Source organism: Elephantulus edwardii, unplaced genomic scaffold, assembly GCF_000299155.1.
Source record: "Elephantulus edwardii isolate Elephantulus edwardi_28Jun2011 unplaced genomic scaffold, EleEdw1.0 scaffold00172, whole genome shotgun sequence".
In the NCBI taxonomy this organism is placed as follows: domain Eukaryota; kingdom Metazoa; phylum Chordata; class Mammalia; order Macroscelidea; family Macroscelididae; genus Elephantulus; species Elephantulus edwardii.
The window spans coordinates 2,084,159-2,104,002 of record NW_006399922.1 but is presented as its reverse complement, the minus strand read 5'-3'; the positions used below and the strand labels follow the sequence as shown (position 1 = coordinate 2,104,002).

General features: G+C 39.6%; 1 protein-coding gene across 1 annotated transcript in view; it reads left to right on the top strand.

The window, feature by feature from the left end:
* LOC102848583 (crooked neck-like protein 1-like) overlaps positions 1-19,844 on the top strand; it is a 29,912-nt gene that overhangs the window by 1,285 nt on the left and 8,783 nt on the right. Inside the window, exons 2-7 of the mRNA XM_006895648.1 lie at positions 6,115-6,267; positions 7,054-7,145; positions 10,778-10,936; positions 12,238-12,404; positions 13,949-14,127; positions 15,295-15,465. Of these exons, the coding sequence (XP_006895710.1) occupies positions 6,115-6,267; positions 7,054-7,145; positions 10,778-10,936; positions 12,238-12,404; positions 13,949-14,127; positions 15,295-15,465 (921 nt within the window). The remainder of the gene's footprint in view (positions 1-6,114; positions 6,268-7,053; positions 7,146-10,777; positions 10,937-12,237; positions 12,405-13,948; positions 14,128-15,294; positions 15,466-19,844) is intronic.

Here is a 19,844-nt window from a genome sequence, read left to right as displayed (position 1 = left end):
ATATATCTGCTTGGATGTCAGCTATGGTCTCTTCAGGGTATATTCCCAGTAGTGGAATTGCTGGGTCAAATGGTATCTCTATTTGCAACTTTTTGAGATTTTCCCAGGAATTGGTTCCTCCTGTCTAAAACATGTGGGACGAAGTTTCCCCTGTCTTTGACTCTAAGGAGCCCTCTGGTTGCACTTTGTCCTGGACGGATTTGTTGATTCTTTTTTTTTTTTTTTTTAAGTCCATGAGATATTCAGTACTCTTCTCTAATACCTCAGGTCGAAGTCATCGATTTTCCTGCCATCCTTGTTCATTGTTCTACTTTCTGACACATAGGAAACGGTTGGCTACACCTAGCCTTGTATCTGGCTCACCTGTTCTTCTTTGGAAGGTCCTTAACAGCATACTGCAGCACGTCTTGATTTCTTGTCTGCTGCTACTATGGGTATTAATTGTGGATCCTAGTGAAATCATCCAGAGAAAGACAGGCACGTCAAGCCTCTCTCAACCAGAATTCTTGGCTCCAGTCTCAGCTAAGAGTAGCAGGTCCTCAAAGAGTCTGATCCCTGTTCCAGGAACCCTCATTATTCTCAGAGCCACCCTGGCCCTGCGCAGATCTGGAGGAGGTTCTCGGCCACAGACAGGCTATGACAGATTTCTCTTTCTTCTCAGGATTCGGTTTCCGATCCCAGGTTCATTGCTTCTCCCCTCTTACGGTCATACCACCTCTCTCAGGGGCCAGCACTACCCTTTAAACACTCGCCCACCTCGCCTTGCCTTGGACTGTCCATTCCCTGCCTCAGGGGCGCGTCTCCTCTCACTTCCGTAACTGCCTCGCCCCGTCAGCTCTTTCTGACATGGCTGCAAGTGTGTCTCCTGACTTCAGAATCCAGATATTTCCAGTGTTCCATCCACCCCTTGGTCCTTTCATCTGCCCCTCACATCCTCCTCACCCTCCTTCCTTTCTTGTCAACAAGCACTTCATGAACCCCTCAGTCCCTGAGAAACTGGTTGAACTTCTGACTGACTACTCACTGAAAACATGGGGGCTTGAACCCCCACAAATATACCTCAGACGACAAGCCCAGCTATCTGTCCCTCTGAAGCACACTTCTCCTCTGACATACTTGAGGTCACTATGAGTGGTCATCAGCTTGATGGCATCTGATTTTGGGTTTTTTTCCCTCCATGCCAGATGCTTTCTCAGAATCCTTCTTCCCTGTCACATCTGCCTGGGTAACTCTGCTGACCCTTCAGCAGATTTTTTTTTTAGTTGTGGGGTTTTTTTAATTAATTTCAATGAAAATTTACAGAGACTTTGGCTTTCCATTCATTCATTGTTGTACCTTTCTCGCTGCCCACCCCTCCCCCCAGTATAGTACACTCTTCTCTTTGAAAAGTAAAAGAAAAATTCTTTCATTGTTATACAATCTCTCCCGCCAGGTCCATTCTACTATGCAGCCTTCATTCTGGACTCCTGTCCTGACAATAATACCTAATTACATATCCCTTTTAAACAGTTTTCTCCCTCATCTGTTCAATGCAGTATACATTATTTATCCCATCTTTCTCAGTCTCCCCTCAACTCCGAGGTCGGTCCTGTTTTAATAGTGGCACCATGCAGTATTTGTCCTTTTGTGACTGAGATATTTCACTCAGCATAATGTCCTCCAGGGTCACCCATTTTGAATAATATTGCATGAGTTCTTTGTTTTTCAATGCAAAGTAGTATTCCATTGTATACCACAGCTTCTCTATCCAATTCGTTTTTGATGGGCACTTAGATTGTTTCCAACTCCTGGCTGTTGTGAACAAAGCTGCCATAAACATGAGTGTGCATCAGATTTTTTAAAATAAATTTTTTAATTTAAATTGTCGTTTTAACAAAAGTTTACAGAAAAGCCTCCAGATTTTTGAGAGATTTTGGAAGGAGGAGTGGCGTCCACTTCCATAATAGCTTGCCTCCGGAAACCCTTTGAACCTGGAGAGAGGATGAAAGGCACCCAAGCATCGAGGACTCTCCTTCATAGGGTCGCTGTGAGTCGCCTGCGACTCGACGGCACTTAACAACAACAACAGTGAAATCATTGACAACTTCAATCATTTGTCCATCTATCATGATGTCACCTTTTGATCCGTGGGTGAGGGATTCTGTTCTCTTAATCTTAAAATGGAATCCTTATTGAGGGCTGCTTTTTTTTTTCTTCTAAGGGAAATATTGCACTTCATTTTGAGCAGACAAGGCTGTGTCTTCTGCATGACACTGGTTATTGATAAGTCTTCTCCAGTTATGATGCCACATTCTTCTTCATATAGTTCAGCTTCTCTAATAATTTACTCACTATGCAGATTGACTAGATTTCGGGAAAGGATACAACCCTGATAAACACCATGCAGCATTCCCATGTTCTGTTCAGGCGATTGTTTCTTATTTTGTGTGTAGACATTCATGTTCTCTCAATGTTAGCCATAAATTATGATCCGTACAGTCAAATGCCTTTGCATAGTCGATGAAACACAAGTCTTTCTGCTATTCTCTGTTCTCAGCCAAAGACTATCTGACAAAAAATTCTATCACTCCTCCTATGTCCTCTTCTGAACCCAGCTTGAAGTCTGGAAGTTATTTGTTGATGTGCTGTTTTTTAATAATTTTCAACAAGATTTTACTTGCTTGTAATATTATTAACGACACTGTCTGATAACTTCTACATTTTGCTGGGTCTTTTTTTTTTTTTAAATGGAAACAAATGTGATTATCTTCAAATCACTTGACCAAGTAGCAATCTTCTAGACTAATGATCATGTCCACGCATCTCCTTGTTGAAATGTGTCAATTAGTATTCCATCAGTTGCTGGAGCTTTATTTTTTTGCCAGCACCTCAGTGCAATTTGAACTTCTTCCTTCTTTACCACTGATTCTGAATTCTGAAATGGTTCAATGGCAACCACTTATTTTGGATATAGTCATTATAGTCCTTCCATTGCGACTGTGTGTTCCTTCCTTCATCTTTTGATATTCCTTGCATCATCTGAGATTTTTCTCCTTGAATTCTTCAATATTGCAGCTCAAGATTTGAATTTGTTCTTTAGTTCTTTTCAGCTTAAGAAATCCTACATGTTCTTCCTTTTTTATTTTCTATCTCCTACTCTTTGCCCATTTTCTTAAGGTACCTTGTCATCTCAAGTTGCCCTTTAAAATTTCCTGTTCATCTCTTTACTTCAGTTCCTTTCCCCATGTTTTGGTCTCTTTTAAGTTCTAGTACAATTTTCAGAATTTCTTCTGATACCCGTTTTAGTCTTTTCCTTCTCCCCTAACTTTATACCTTTTGCTTTCTTCAAAGATGGTATCTTTCAGATCAGCCCACAACTCAACATGTCTTTAATCATTACTGTTCACTGCATCAAATCAGGTCTTGAGATGGTGTTTTAATTCAGATGGGATCCACTCAGGGTCATATTTTGGTTCTTCTGGACTTGTTTTCATTTTTTTTCAACTTCAGTTTTAATTGCACATGAGTAATTGATGATCTTTCCATTCATCTGAGAGCTGGATAATGGATAAGGAAGACAGAAGAATCAAAGCATTTCATATGTCCAAGAAGAGCACTGAAAACAACATGGACTGCCAGAAGAACAGACAGATATGTCTTGGAGAAAGTGCAACCACAATGTTCTTTTGAGGCAAGAACAGCAAAGCTTTGTTTCTCATCCTTTGCACATGTTGTTAAGAAAGGACATTATATTCTTTGAAAAGGGACATCATGGTTGGAAAGGAAGAGGGTCAGCCAAGGAGAAGAGGACGTCAACAAGATAGTTGGCGCAGCAGGTGTATCCAAACCACTTATCTTTCAGTTGACAGTGCAACTCTCTTTTATTATTGTTGTTACATGCCATCCATAAAGTTGGAGCTGACTAATAGTTCCAAAACCCCCTTCATAAACCTCCTTCAGCAGGTTTTCAGAAGCTGTATATCTCATGGGAGGAGACTGCCCATCTTTCTGTTGTAGAATAGCTAGCTGGTGAATGAATTTGAACTGCGTACCTTTATGTGTTGGAAATGAAACTAGCAACTATCTTTATTCCTTTTGTCATTATCCAGCATGTGGCATTAAATATTTTTATGCTTTAATTTCATAAACTGTTTTCCTTTAAGATGAAAACTTTATTTTACATTTTGCCTAGAACTAGTGAAAATGAAAGTATAAAAGTGAATACAATTTACATTAGTTAACATTCCAGTCAAAGTAAAAATAACAACAACAAAAAAAAAACCCCAAAACCATGTTTAAATAAAATTGTATCAAAACAAAACAGTGTCTGGCACTTCTTTGAGAAAAAGTTGTTAACATTAAAAAACGTATAAACCTCACAAGCTTTTATCTATAAGTTAAAAACAAAACCAAACCACCCCCCCCCCAAAAAAAAACCACCCAACAACCACTCAAAACTAGTTTTCTCTTTCTCCAAAACACTATTTCTTTTAGCTAGTTAGTATACACAAAACTTGTCACCACTGTCCTGACTGGAGAGACCGACAACATGAGGAAGCTGGATGGATCCTGAGTTTTCAGAATTTTCAGAATGATAAAGCACAGTTTATCTTCTAATTTCATAAACTTTTGTGAGGCACCTCCCATCTGAAAATTACTGCAAATTATTTGTAAACATAATGTAGAATAAGAGAGCATTGACCAATAGAATATTATTTACATAATTTTGAACGTTCTTATAGCCACATTAAAACATAAATTCAATTGATTTTAATAGTAAACCAAAACTGTCATATTGTCCTTTCAGTATATAAGAATATAAAAATTTTTGATGAGGTACTGTTTTGTTTTTTTTCCGTGCCAAGTCGTCAAAACCCATTATGTAGTCACTTAAGAAGCTGCACTGCAATCCCAGAGGCACATGGTTTGCATCCATGAGCTGCTCCATGGTAGAAGGATGGGCAGTCTCCTCCCATGCAATTAACTGCTTCTGAAAAATCACCAGAGGATCTTGGGGTTGGGAGAAACTGAGAAAGATGGGATGAATTATGTATACTGCATTGAAATAGATGAGAGAGAAAGAACTGTTTAAAAGGGATAGATGATTAGGTATTATTGTCATGACAGGAGTCCAGAATGAAGGCTGCATAGTGGAGTGGACTTGAGGGTAGGGATTGTATAACAATGAAAGAATTTTTCTTTTACTTTTCAAAGAGAAACACAAGCTGGTCATGGGGACGGGTGGGCAGGGAAAAAAGTACAACAGTGAATGAATGGAAATCCAAAGTCTCAGTAAATTTTCATTAAAATTAATAATAAAATTAAATACATTTTAAAAAAAATACCAGAGGATCAGCTATGGGTTGGTTCCAACTCGATAGTACACAACAACAGCTTAAACCACACTTACAGCCATCTCCGTTTGGACTCACCATACATGGCTTGTGACTAGAATGCTGGACAAAGGAAGCTAACAGTCCAGTAATAAGAAGTTACTCAATATTTTCTTTGACTTGAAATACTAATAAAAGCTGTACCTTCCCAAAACTTACTTAAGGCATTGTGCTTTGAAGAATTCAGTAAGTAGTTATAATGAGATTGGGTGGTGCAGTGGTTAAGTGCTTAGCTGCTAATCAAAAAGTCTGTGGTTCAAACAGCCACTGCTCCACAGAAGAAAGATATGATAGTCTGCTTCTGTAAAGGTCACAGCTATGGCCCCCCAGGCAGCAGTTGTACTACTCTGCCCTTAAAGGTTGCTGGCAGTGGGAATTGACTGTGGCAGGTTTACAGGTTGTAATGCTAGGTAAGATGTGTTACCTTTCTTGGTAAAGCAAAACTATTGGGAATTTTACTTAGACTCAGAGTCCAAAAGGACAAACTTGCTATTGGTTTGCTACCTTTTCTCCTGAATCATTTTTACTTAAGGCCTTGGTAAAACATATGCATAAGAGAGAACACAGTTTTGTTTTTTTTACAGCACCCTGGAAAAATTGGAACTTGCCTTGTCATGGGATTCTTGTGATAAATATCTTGTTATGGTTATAATAAAGCTTATGAAGATCACAAACTAAAAAAATGTTTGTTTTTTAACTTTTGAGTACCTGTCAAATATTAGAATAACTTTTGTCTTAAAAGGTAAAAAACAAAGCTCCAGCTGAGGTACAGATAACTGCTGAGCAACTCCTGAGAGAAGCAAAAGAAAGAGAGCTTGAGCTTTTGCCACCTCCACCTCAGCAGAAGATCACAGATGAAGAAGAGTTAAATGACTACAAACTGAGGAAAAGGAAGGTCAGTGAGTGTGTTATCTGTTAGAGCACCTACTAATACTGGAAGAGGAAGGTCAGTGAGTGTGTTATCTGTCAAAGCACCTACTAATACTGGAAGAATTGATAGGTCAGAGTTCTTATTGATTGTAGTGTCAGACAAGAAGAGGTTAGTTTTCTATAACTTTTGGCTACCATATAATTTTCTTTTCATGAACTATATAAGTATCCTGTGAGTTGTTTTAAAGCATAAATAATTTCAGTTTAGCAGAGAGATCATTTCTGGTCTCAGTTGTAGATGAAAGTTTAACTGTTAGAACAACTCAATGACTGTGCAAAGTAAGTCCTCGTCAGAAGGCTGAACTGCATACTGCTATGTGCACCACCTACTGTGGTAAGAGCTATCATAATAAGTCTTTGGAATCTGACCTGTACTTTGTAGTGTATACTTACTAGCTATTTTCAATGAGTTGTGAATGAAATTCTGAGACATTGTCAAGAAAATTTATACGTTTTCTTAGTAAGAACAATTACTGTTTGAAGTATTAGGAACTTTGGACACAAAAAAGAAATTTCAGTAATTATGATAATTTTTATATTTCACATTTAATTTTGTTTACATGTAAGACTTGAAAACAACACCTCTAATTCTAGTCGTCTTTAGTGAATTTCTTATTCTTAAAGAAATACAGGCTGTTATTTTCCCTTAAGTAAGAAGAAAATTAATGGCTTTTAAGACAAAGAGTAAAAGCAATGAGTTAGGCTATTTTCAGTTGTTTTCTCTAATTTCATCCATTTTGCATTTCTCCAGACTTTTGAAGATAACATAAGGAAAAACAGGACTGTGATTAGTAACTGGATAAAGTATGCACAATGGGAAGAGAGTCTAAAGGAAATTCAAAGGTAAAAGTGTTGGGGAAGTAGTTTTATGTCAAAACATGTCTCAAAGTAACAAATCTGAAAATTTGGAAAAGTAAGAGATGGTGCACTAGTCAGCAGTTTTCAGACCTGTGCAACCCTGGGCCTTTGCTGCCCTTGGCTTCTGTGGTGGAGCAGGGAAAGGAGGCCTTGCCCAGCGCCCACCAGGCAGCCTGAGCACCACCACTGGCCCCTGTATAACCAGAACAGCTCAGGTTCTTCTGCTTTCCGTATGTTGAGTTTTTTGGTTTTGTTTTGTTTTTTTTTTAGTTTATATTGTTTGCTTCCAAAGTTCGTATACATTGTGTTTCATACTATTCTTCAATCATACTGTGTTTCATATAATCATTCCTATTCATTATGCTTATAAAATTAATCACCATTGGACCTAGCCCAACATTACTCTGCCTTTTCAGGGCCCCACTGGATCCTTCGCATTTCCTTTACTCCCTCCCTCTACCCACCAAATTATACAACTCGGTGGTTTCACCCCATCCCTCCTTACCCCTCTGTTTCCACCCCACCCGCCTTTTGTCGTTGTTGTTGTTGTTAGGTACCATCGAGTCGTTTGCGACTCAGAGCGACCCTATGTACAAGAGCCCTAAACGCCGTTCTATCCTGTGCCAACCTCGCTATCTCAAACACAATCATTCCCACCACTCCACTCACAGAATCAATCCATCTCGTCGAGGGTCTTCCTCTCCTGCGCCGTCCCTCCACTCTCCCAAACATGATGTCCCTCTCCAAGGACCAGTTCCTCCTTGCAACATGCCCAAAGTATGTCAGATGAAGCTTCAGAATTCTTGACTCCAGGGAGCATTCTGGCTTCACCCTCTCAAGGACAAACCTGTTTGTTCTACTAGCAGTCCATGGTGTATTCAACACTCTTCTCCAGCACCACAACTCAAAGGCATCAATTTTCTTTCAGTCATCCCTATTCACCATTCAAGTCTCTGATGCATAGCACGTAATTGCAGAGACTATAGCCTGGATCAGGCGCACCTTAGTCTCCAGCCTGACATCATTGCACTTCAGTACTCTTGAGAGGTCCCTCACAGCTGACTTTCCCAGTGCAATTCGTCTCCTGATTTCCTGGCTGCTGTTACCAAGAGTGTTGACTGTGGAACCAAGTAAACGAAAACTGTTAACTATCTCAATCTCTTCACCACCCATACTGATGCTGCCAATTGGCCCAGTAGTGAGAATCTTTGTTTTCTTGATATTGAGCTACAATGGAACCTCATAAACAATAACAGTTTTATGTAGTATTTGTCCTTATGAGGCTGAGTTAGTTCACTTATCATGATGCTCTTCAGTCTCTCCCAAGTTTTGTACTATTTTTTGAAATAGTTGCTCCTGAGTGCTGCATACTATTTCATTGTGTGAATGTACCACAATTTCTCAATCCATTCACTTGTTGTTGGACATTTGGGCTGTTTCCATTTACTTGTGATGGTGTATAATGTTGTTATGAACATTGGTGTATAAATCTCCTTTTGTGTCTCAGTTCTAATTTCCTAATAGTCCTAGTAGTGGAGTAGCTGAGTCATATGGAGTTTCTATATTCAACTTTTTGAGGAAACACCAAACTGCCTTCAAAGTGCTAGTACTATGTTATAGTCCCATCAACAGTGCATGAGAGTTCTCATCTCTCTAATATTTATTGCTTGTTACCCTCCTAAACTTTGCTTCTACTACTGGGGTGAGATGGTATCTGATTGTGGTTTTGATTTGCAGCTCTCTAATTGCTAATGTCTGTTGGTCATCCCAATATCTTCATCTGTGAAAAGTCTTTGCATGTCTTTGCCCATTTTATAATTGGGTTATCAGTCTTTTTCTTGGAGGCCTTTTGGTATTCTGTAAACTGTTACGATACCCTTGTCTAAGATAGTATTGCCAAATGATCTTTCTCAGTCAGTAGGTTTTCTTGTTTTCATCAATATTATCTTCTCCAGTTTGTGCATTTTTGTCTATATTTGTCAATCTCTTTATACCACAGATTAAGCCTTCTAGACTTGGTGCCAGTTTATCTGTTATGAACTTTATAGTTTTGGGCTTTACTTCCAGATCTTTGATCCACTTTGAGTTGGTATTTGTGTATGATGTGACATGTGGATCCTGTTTCAGCTTTCTGCAGTTAGGAGTCCAGTTTTGCCAGCACCATTTGTTGAAGAGGTTTTTTCATTTCCCCATATGATAGGTTGTATTTTCTTGTCAAATACCAGTTGACCATAGATAGAGAGATCCATTTCTGGGTTCTCAGTTCTGTTCGATTGATCTGTGTGCCTGTCATTATACCAGTACCATGCTGTTTTGGTACTGCTGTGTAGTTTTGAGATCAGGACTGCTATGCCTCCCACTTCATTTTTTGTTTTTCTGATGTACTTTCCTTATTTGAGGTCTCTTTCCTTTCCAAATAAACTTGAAAATTTCCATTTTGATCTCCTTGAAAAAGATTTGAGTATTGGGATTGAGTTGAATATATTGATTGCTTTTGGTAGGATTGTCATTTTCATAATATTGAGTCTTCCACAGGGTACTTTTTTCCATTTCTTTAGGTCTTTTATTGTGTCTCGTAGAAATGTTCTGTAGATTTATTTGTACAGATCTTTTGTGTGTCTAGTTAGGTTCATTCTCAAGTATCTTAATTTGTAGTGGGCCATGGTAAGTGGTATTATTTTCTTGGTTTCCTTCTCTGACTTCTCTTTGTTACTGTAGAGGAATCCCACTGATTTTTGGATATTGATCTTCCTAATTGGTCCATGAGCTCTAACAGTTTTCTTGTTGAGTCTTTGGAGTTTTCTGTGTACATTATCATATCATCTGCATATAGTGACACTTTAACCATCTCTTTGCAGATCGGGATGCCTTTTATTTCCTGTTCTTGTTGTATTGCCCTAGTACAATATCGAATAGAAATGGTGACAGAGGGAATCCTTGTCTGGTCCCTGTTTGCAAGGGAATGTTTTTAGTCCTACTCCATTGAGACTGATACTGGCTCTTGGTTTTGCAAATATACTTTTCACTATGTTGAGGAAACTTTTATTCCAATTGTGCTTAGTGTCTTAATCAGAAAGGGGTGTTGGATTTTGTCAAATGCCTTTTCTGCATCAGTTGCTAGGATCATATGGTTCTTGTTATTTGCTTTCTTAATGTTGTATATTGAGATTTTTTTTAGTGACTTAGTTAACATGATAAAAGCCTGAGTGTGATCTGTTATCATGTGCACCCTTAACCATTGTACCTCACCACTCTGCACCCCATTTGACACATTTCACCTCCTTATGTGCACTCTTGGCTGTTCTCTTGGTAAACATAAATGGCCTTAATTTCTCAGTTTTGAAATGTCTTCTGCTTAGTTTTACCCACAAGACCTTTTCCTTTGTTCAGCTCTGCTTCTTTGTGCACGTTTATCACATCCTACTGCAAGCTTTTCTGTCCTGTTAGACTTGGTCACGTCCTTCAGGACAGCTTCACCTCTTTTCACCATTTTGTGTCTAGACCTTCTTCATGGTCAGTATCCACTAAAACAGGAAGTTAGCACAGATGGTTTGGAATTGTTGCCATTTGTATTGTATGTGCTGGTTTTGATGTTTTCCAAATCTTGCTTCTCAAAGGGCTCGGTCCATCTACGAGCGTGCTTTAGATGTGGACTATCGAAATATTACACTATGGCTAAAATATGCAGAAATGGAAATGAAGAATCGCCAGGTTAACCATGCCCGGAACATCTGGGACCGAGCAATAACAACTCTCCCGCGAGTGAATCAGTTCTGGTAAGTTTTTAAGAGACACATGACAGTTTTTTGAAAAAAAGAAAAAACTCCACACTTTTGTGAAACTTTCAGTTGTCTACATTTCGTTTTACCTTCTGCTTTTCTAGAAACATACTATAAGGTTTTTTCACTGTCCCACCTTCATAAGCAATACTTAGTAACTCTGTAACCAGAACTAAAACTTTGATTGCATAAAGGAAGCTCTGGTGGCCTAATGGGAGGAGCTGCCACATAGTTTACGTCTGCCAGCTGCTCTGAAGCAGAAAGGCAGGCAGTCTCCTCCTGTTCAGTTTACTGCCTCTGAAAATCTGCTAATGGTCAGTTCCTACTCAAAGGTACATAATAAGATTTTTTTAAGGAAAAAAAGTCTTTGCTGTAATTCATCTGTTTTCAGAAACCATGTTTAACATACTTTCAACTCATTGCTGTCAGATCAGAACTGACAGAAAGGTAGATAAATATGTAAATCTTCACATTTAAGAAAGAGCTAACAAGCCACTGTGGAAGGCGGTCTGGCGCTTTCTCAAAAAGTTGCAAATAGAGATACCATTTGACCCAGCAATTCCACTACTGGGAATATACCCTAAAGAGACCATAAATGACATCCAAGCAGATATATGCACATCCATGTTTACTGCAGCTTTGTTCACAATAGCAAGGAGTTGGAAACAAGCTAAGTGCCCATCAACAAATGAATGGATAGAGAAGCTGTGGTATATTCATACAATGGAATGCTACGCTGCTTTGAAAAACAAGGAACTCATGCAATATTGTTCAAAATGGGTGACCCTGGAGGACATTATGCTGAGTGAGGTATCTCAGTCACAAAGGGACAAATATTATATGGTGCCACTGTTGTAGAATGAGGCTGACATTGGGGTGGGGGTAAGACTGAGAAAAACTGGATAAATTATGTTTATTGCATTGAAGCCAATGAGGGAGAGAATAGTTTAAAATTAATATATTTTAGGGCATTATGATTATCATAAGAGTCCAGAATGAGGGTTGCAGAATGGAGTATACTTGGGGTGGGAGTAAGGATGTGCAGGGTGGGGGGGATTGTGTACCAATGAAAGAGTTTTGCTTTTGCTTTTCAAGGAGAGGAGCGAACTGGGGGTGAGTGGGTGGGGAGAAAAATGCAACAATGAATGAATGTAATTCCAAAATCTCTGTAGATGTTCATTGATATTAATAATAATAATAATTTTTTTTTTAAAAAAAGAAGCTAACAATCGCCAGAGAAACTTTTTTCCTTGAAGCCATTTTGACCACAGCAGACATTTTCGGATACATGCTGACAGGTACAAGTACACATACATGGAGGAGATGCTGGGAAACGTTGCTGGCGCCCGGCAGGTGTTTGAGCGCTGGATGGAGTGGCAGCCCGAGGAGCAGGCCTGGCACTCCTACATCAACTTTGAGCTGAGGTACAAAGAGGTGGACCGGGCCCGCACCATCTATGAACGATATATCCTTTGAGCAGGGTGCTGCTCCCTTCGGGGCCAGAAAAATGGTCATTAATGCCAGATTGGAAGTCTGGAGTGCACCATTTATCCTTTCCACACTACAAGTTTGTGGTTGTGAAGTCTCTGTCACTGAGGCTTTAGATTTGGGGGGTAGGGTGTGCTTTCCACTAGCACTGTTCTTGTATTTGTAATCCAAAGCTTTGTTGCTGCTGACTCTTCCCCCTTCTGAGTTAGGTGGCTCAGAAGCATGCTCATCTTTAAAGCAAAAATGAAAATATCTGCCATGCACACTTTTTTAACAGCATTAAGCAACTTTAGATCTGATTGCCTCTACACCCTTCTATGTTATTAGTGTAACAAAAGCATTTTAGTACTTGCTGTGTGTCTAGCATTTACACACATAATAAATGCTAAAGTAATTTCATCTTCATGAAAATCCTGTTATTGTAAGAACTACTGTAGGGAAACCAAAGCATGCACGATCTAAAAGGTGCTAATGGAAATGGGATTTATAAAGCTGTTTCGGAAACTACCCCTTAGCTTTTTAGCTTATTTGTAAGCATTACCTTTAATATTTTTGTTTTCCTTAAGGAAGATTGATTTAAAAAATACATTTTGAAATATTTTTAAAATCTTATTTAAAAGATAATCCTTCTGGGAATTTAAAACTTGCATCCAGTTAACACTTTCCTGTGACTTTAAGTTACAAAAGTTCTGGTGACCTGGTTGGTAGGGGATGCAGTACCACCTCACAGGCAAGCAGATGCAGAAGAACCCACTAATTGCTTTGCAGAACAAAGCTGGGCAGTCTCCTGCCTTGTGACATCCTGCCTCGTGACATCCTGCCTCTGAAAACGTAAGGCAGTATGAATCAGTTCTGAGTCAATGACAATGAGTCGTCGTTTTCTTAAGGTGTTCTGGAAGAGTAGCGCTTACTACCAGTCAAAAGGTTGGCGATCAGAATCTGTTGGCCACTCTGCAGGAGAAAGACAGTCTCCTCCTATAAAGACTGATAGTCTCAGAAACCTGGTGGAGGTGGCCCTGAGGCAGAATCAACCTGATAGCAATGAGTTGTTAATGTGCTTAGGTCTTTTCCTTAGCTGTTCATATATTAATGTAATTGAAAATTTAGTAAGTGCCATTTTTTAGCATCTTTGGGGCAAGAAACTGTGCTTTTCCATTTATGTCCTCATTTAAAACTGACAACAGTCCAGCAACATTTATATTAGTTCTCTCTTATGACTTGTACAGTGGAGATTTAGATAGTTTTAGTCTTGTTAAAGATCCTATGGTAGGATCTCTCTTTGGCTCCAAGTTCCTGTTCATATTGACTATTTTTGTGTTGGTTGAGCACCAGAAGGAGACAAGGATAACCCAGCCACAGTCCTGCCCTCAGAGAGCTTACTGTTTCCCAGTTCTCTGTCTTGGCATAGGTTACATAAGCTGCCCTCTGTAGTTGTTGTTCACATTGCCATGGTTTTGGGGAGTTTGCTTTTCTTTGAAGCCCTCTACCTAGGACCCCAGTGTTTCCTTCACTCCTCTGCACTTGTCCTTGTTCACCCTGATGTTAAGAACTGGATCAAGTATGCCCGCTTTGAAGAAAAGCATGGTTATTTTGCTCATGCGCGGAAAGTTTATGAGAGAGCTGTTGAATTCTTTGGAGACGAACATATGGATGAACATCTTTATGTTGCATTTGCCAAATTTGAAGAAAATCAGAAAGAGGTACGTATATTGAAAGAACTTTTTTATGTTACAGAACAACTTAGAAGAAATTATTTCTTGTGAACATAGAGTTTATTTACAATTTTTTCTTATTCTCAGAAAATGTCTTCACACAAAACAGTTTTTCAAGAATTTAGTGTGAGCTTGTGACTATGTTAAAGATTCAGAGTTCCGTGCTTGTGTAACTCTTAATTGTGTGGTTTGTCTAAAAATTAAACTTTCAAATCAGAGTAGAATGATTTGGACCTAGTTTACATTTTAAAAGAAAGCCTCTTGCTTTCTTTAGTGGTGGGGGGAGGGGCTGCAGACGTGGTTGCAGGATGTCCAGAAGAGACTTTTGAAACAGTTCAAGGGAGAAAAGCCAGTTGCTTGACTTTGGGTGGGGAGAAGGGAATAGCTCTGTTGAGGAGGTAGAAGGCTTGTGGACAGCAGAGGAATGAAAGGTCTTCTGGGTCTTTGTTGGAGCAAATGTGTGACTCTAGGTGGTGGCTGCTACAAGGAAAACCAGGGAAGACCAGGCTGGTGGGGAGAAACCAAACTTCTGCTTTACACTTAATAATTCTGAGCACCCCTGAGAAGTACAACTAGCAGAGGATGTTAAATGTGGGGGTCAAAGGAGAATGTCAACCCCTTCTGACCCAAATGCGCTCCACAAGTTCCATAGACAGAAGAAAAGTCCTATTTGGGGCATTTTGGAGTTTCAGAAATGTAACTTTGTTGCCTCCAGGTTGATACACAGCTATGGGACATGTAGCCTCTCTTGGGCCTTTCCTGTCACTGCCACAACTATACCATTGTGAGGTGGGACTGTAATCAGCTGATTACCAATAGACTGTCAGCCTTTCTTCCCAAAATAGAACTTAAAATTAATCTTTTGTGTCACTATTACCAAGTTGTGACTTCCTGTGTTTTAGAAAGTAAGAAGGAGGGAGCTCTGGTGGCCTAGTGACAAGAAGCTGCACTGCAATTTCGAAGGCACACAGTTTGAATCCACCAGATGCTCCACTGGAGAAGGAGGGCAATCTCCTCCGGTACCAGTCAGATCTGATTTGACAGTACACACACACACACATAAAATAAAAATTTTTTTAAAAATTAAAAACAAGAAAGTAAGAAGGGGTTTTTTTTTGTTTGTTTGTTTGGGTTGTTTTGTTTTGTTTTTTTCAGTTTGAAAGGGTGCGTGTGATCTACAAGTATGCCCTGGACAGAATTTCAAAACAAGAGGCCCAAGAACTCTTTAAAAATTATACCATCTTTGAGAAGAAGTTTGGTGATAGACGAGGCATTGAGGATATCATCGTGAGCAAACGGAGATTTCAGTATGAAGAAGAAGTGAAGGTGTGTGCTGGGTAACTGCAGGTGACTTGATGTGTTGACTGGTACTACTTAGAGCAAGCTGTGTAGTCCATTAGTGCTCCTACTGGCTCTGTGGTTGTTGGCTTATCTGCAGTTAACTAGGAGTTGTTCCCGTCAGGTGGCACAGGTGAACTGACAGCACCACACAGCAGGCAACTCGGAGGTTTGTGTGGTCTCACATTTTGAAAAGTAGGTGGGAGATTGCTGGCTGTGAGAATCTGAGTAAAAAAAATCTGGACTCCATCCATAGCTTCTGAAAGAAGACAAAAGAATCAAAAATCCAAATTTTAGAAAATCACATACCCTGTTTCTCATATCCTCTTTTATCTTAACTGCTTAAAGGAGAGAAGTGGCTGTCATACCAGTCCATTCTTATAACCTGCTTCAAGCTGTTTTGGTATTAACAATCTATGATAGAACACTTTTCATTTGCTATTCTATATGGTTCATTTGGGGGTTGTTGTGGTTTTTTTCTTTTATATTGATTTACTCACAAATTTCAGATAACTTTGTGTTTCACACTATTCTTCATATAGTGTTTCATACAATCAATCTCATGAATTGTTTTACAAAATCAATCATTGGACCTTGTCCATCATTACCCTGTCTTTTCAGATCCCCGCCAAGTCCTCATTAACATCATCCCCTCCCTCCACCCACCAAATTGTGCAACCCTGTAGTTTTACCCCACCCATCCTCACCCTGAGTCCCCACACATGATGTACTAGTTATCCTTCTGTTTTTACAGTAATGTGCTGTCGAGTCGCTTGCAACTCATAGCAAATCTATGTACAACAGACCTAAACCCCTCTCTGTCGTGTGCCAATCTTATTGTCTCTGACACATCTACACCCATTACCCCAGTCACTGAATCAATCCATCTCATCGAGGGTCTTCCTCTTCTGTGATGCCCATCCACCATCCTGAGTATGACATCTGTCTCCAAGGACTGGTCCCTCTTTGCAACATGTCCAGAGTATGTCGGGTGAAGCTTCAGAATCCTTGCCTCCAAGGAGCATCCTGGTTTAACCCTCTCCTAGACGAACCTGTTCATTCTTTTAGCAGTCCATTGTATATTTAATGTTCTTCTCCAACACCATAACTCAAAGGCATCTGTTCTCCTTCTGTCATCTCTAGTCATTGTCCAGCTCTCTGATGGATAGCAAGTGATTGCAAAGTCTATGGCCTGTATCAGCTACACCTTGGTCTCCAGACTGACACCATTGCTCTTCAGTACTCTGGAGAGGTCTATTGACAGCACTTTCCTAGTGCAATTCATCTTTTAATATCCTGGCTTCTGGTGCCAGAGTGTTGATTGTGGATCCCGGTGACAGTTTAACCATCTCTTAGCTGATCTGGATGCCTTTCATTTCTTTCCCTTTTTGTGTTGCCCTAGCAAGCACTTCCATTAAAATATTGAAGTGGTGGCAAGAGGGCATAGTTGTCTGGTCCCTGTTCGCAAGGGAAATGGTTTTAGCCTTTCTCCATTGAGAATGATACTGGCTCTTGGTTTTGCATATATACTTTTCACTATGTTGAGGAAATTCCCTTCTAAGTGTCTTAATCAGGAATGAGGATTGGGTTCGATTTTGTCAGATGTCTTTTCTGCACCAATTGCTAAGATCATACTGTTGTTCTTACTTGCTTTGTTAATGTGGTGGATTATATTGATTGTTTTTATGTTGAACTTGCATATCTGTTTTGAATCGCATTTGGTCATGATGAATTATTTTTTTGATGTGCTTTTGGATTCTGTTGCCTAAGATTTAATTAAGTATTTTTCCATCTGTGTTCATGAGCATTCTTTTGTCTATTTGCTGAACTGAACAACTTGGTGTTGCTGTGATGCTGCACACTGTTCTCTAGTCTTGTCAAATACCATAATGACTACCCATTATGTACAGTGTTTGGAAGAGCTTCCAGATTGCTCTATGCTGGGAAGCAGGAGTGGCATCCACTTCCTAAACTAGAGCCCTCTGGAAACTTTACAAACTCTATAAACTCTACACACTCTCTAAACTCTATAAATGTACAGAAATGAAGGTAGTTATAGAACAGAGTTCAGGCCTTTAGTGCAAAACTTAACTCTCAATTGCATTTGACTTGACAATTAACTGCTGCTAAGTCAACCTTGTGCTGTTATATCTGGAGGAACACTCTTCCTGTACACCACTCTTTGTCAGTGTGCAGTATGAAGTACCCTGGGTTGCTGTGATGCTGAACCTTGCTTGTACCATTGGGGTATCAAATATCAGAATGGTTTCCCAATGTGGACAGTGTTTGGTGGAGCTCCCAGTTGTAAAACAGCTTTGGAAGCAGGAGTGGCATCCACTTCCTAAACCTCTAGAAACTCTATGAACTTGGAGAAATGACAATAGTTATGGAAAGGCATTAGGTCTTTTGTTCATAGAGCTGCTATGAATCACGCTCAACTTGATGGCAAGCAACAACAAAAAGACAACATGTTCAGGAGAGATATTGGTCTATATGTCTTTTTGGTAATATCTATGCCTGATTTTGGTATTAGGATTGTGCTTGCTTCATAGAATGTTTCAGGAATGTTCCTTTTTCTATTTTTTAAAATAATCTAAGTGCAATTGGTGATAAATCTCTGAATGTTTGGTAGAAATCAGCCATGAAGCCATCTGTTCCAGAACTGTTTTTGTGGGGGCGTCTTTTTATGACCTGCTCAGTTTCTTCTTTTGTGATGGGTCTGTTCAAGGGTTCAATATCTGTCCTTGTCAGTCTGAGTAGGGAATGAGTTTCAAGGAATTTGTCCCACTTCCTCTTAAGTTTTCAAATTACCAGAGTATGTTGTTATGTGCCGTCGGGTCGTTTCCGACTCATAGCGACCCTATGCACAACAGCCCTAAACCCTGCTCTATCCTGCGCCAACCGCACCGCCTCTGACACACCCATCCCGATTACCCCAGTCACCGAATCAATCCATCTCATAGAGGGTCTTCCCCTCCTGCGCTGTCCCTCCACCCTCCCAAGCATGATGTCCCTCTCCAAGGACCCGTCCCTCCTGGCACCATGTCCAAAGTATGTCAGACGAAGCCCCAGAATCTTGCCTCCAAGGAGTAGCTTGGTTTAATCCTCTCCAAGATGAATCTGTTTGTTTTCCTGGCAGTCCATGGTACATTCAGTACCCTTCTCCAGCACCACAGCTCAAAAGCATCCACTCTCCTTCTGTCCTCCCTAGTCATTGTCCAACTCTCTGATGCATAACAAGTGATTGCAAATACCATGGCCTGTATCAGGCGCACCTTAGTCTCCAGAGAGACACTGTTGGCTCTGAGTACCTTTGCGATACGCTTTTTGATTTCCTGACTGCTGGTGCCAAGAGTGTTGATTGTGGAGCCGAGCAAACTGAAGCTGTGAGCTTTTTATAATATTCTGATACTATAGATTTCATTTCCTCTGGTTCTGTTGTGCTGTCACCTCTGTCATTCCTTAATCAAGCTATTTGTGTCTTCTTTTTATCTTTTGTTAAGTTTGCCAATAGTTGTCAGTTTTATTTTTAAAAAAATTTACTTTCAAAAAAACCAGCTCCTGGTTTTATTGATGGTTTCAATTATTTCTGTTTCTATCTCACTGATTTCAACTCTTGTTCTTATTCCCTTTCTTCTAGAGGCTGAGGTGTTAGATTGTTGTTCTTTTTCTATTTGATGAAGGTATTGAGTTAAATTATTAATTTTGCTTCTTACTTTTTTATGTGTTTGCTTGTCATTATGAACTGTCCCCTGAGGACTGCCTTAGCTGCATCCTAGAGGTTTTGGTACATTGTACTTTCATTGTTTGTTCTGAGGAATTTTTTATTTCATTCTTTATTTCTTCTGTAACCCAGTTGTGTTCTAGCAGGATTATTTAGCTTCCACTTTGATGGCTTTAGAAGTTTTACCCTCTTGTTGTTATTCCTAGTTTTATGGCATTGTGGACTGAAAAGATACTTTGCATTATTTTAATGTTTTTTTAATTTGTTGAGGCTTGCTTTGTGCCTTAATAAGTGATCAGTTCAGGAAACTGTCCCATGTGCACTTGAGAAGAAAATGAATTTTTAGTTGGGTGCAGTACTCTGAATACATTCACAATGTCAAGTTGGCTGAAAGTATAGTTTAGATCTTCTGCATCTTTGTTAAGTTTCTTTTGATTTGATCTACCTTTTGGTGAGAGTGGTATGTTAAAGTCTCCTACCACTATTGGGTAGGCAGTCAATTTCTTGTCGTTTTATATAGTTTATAGGTACATAGATATTGACCAATGTTATGTCTTCTTGATCTATCTACTGAGCCTTTAATCATTATGTAGTGCCTTCCCGTACTTCTTATGATGCTTTTCATTCTGAAGTCTATTTTATC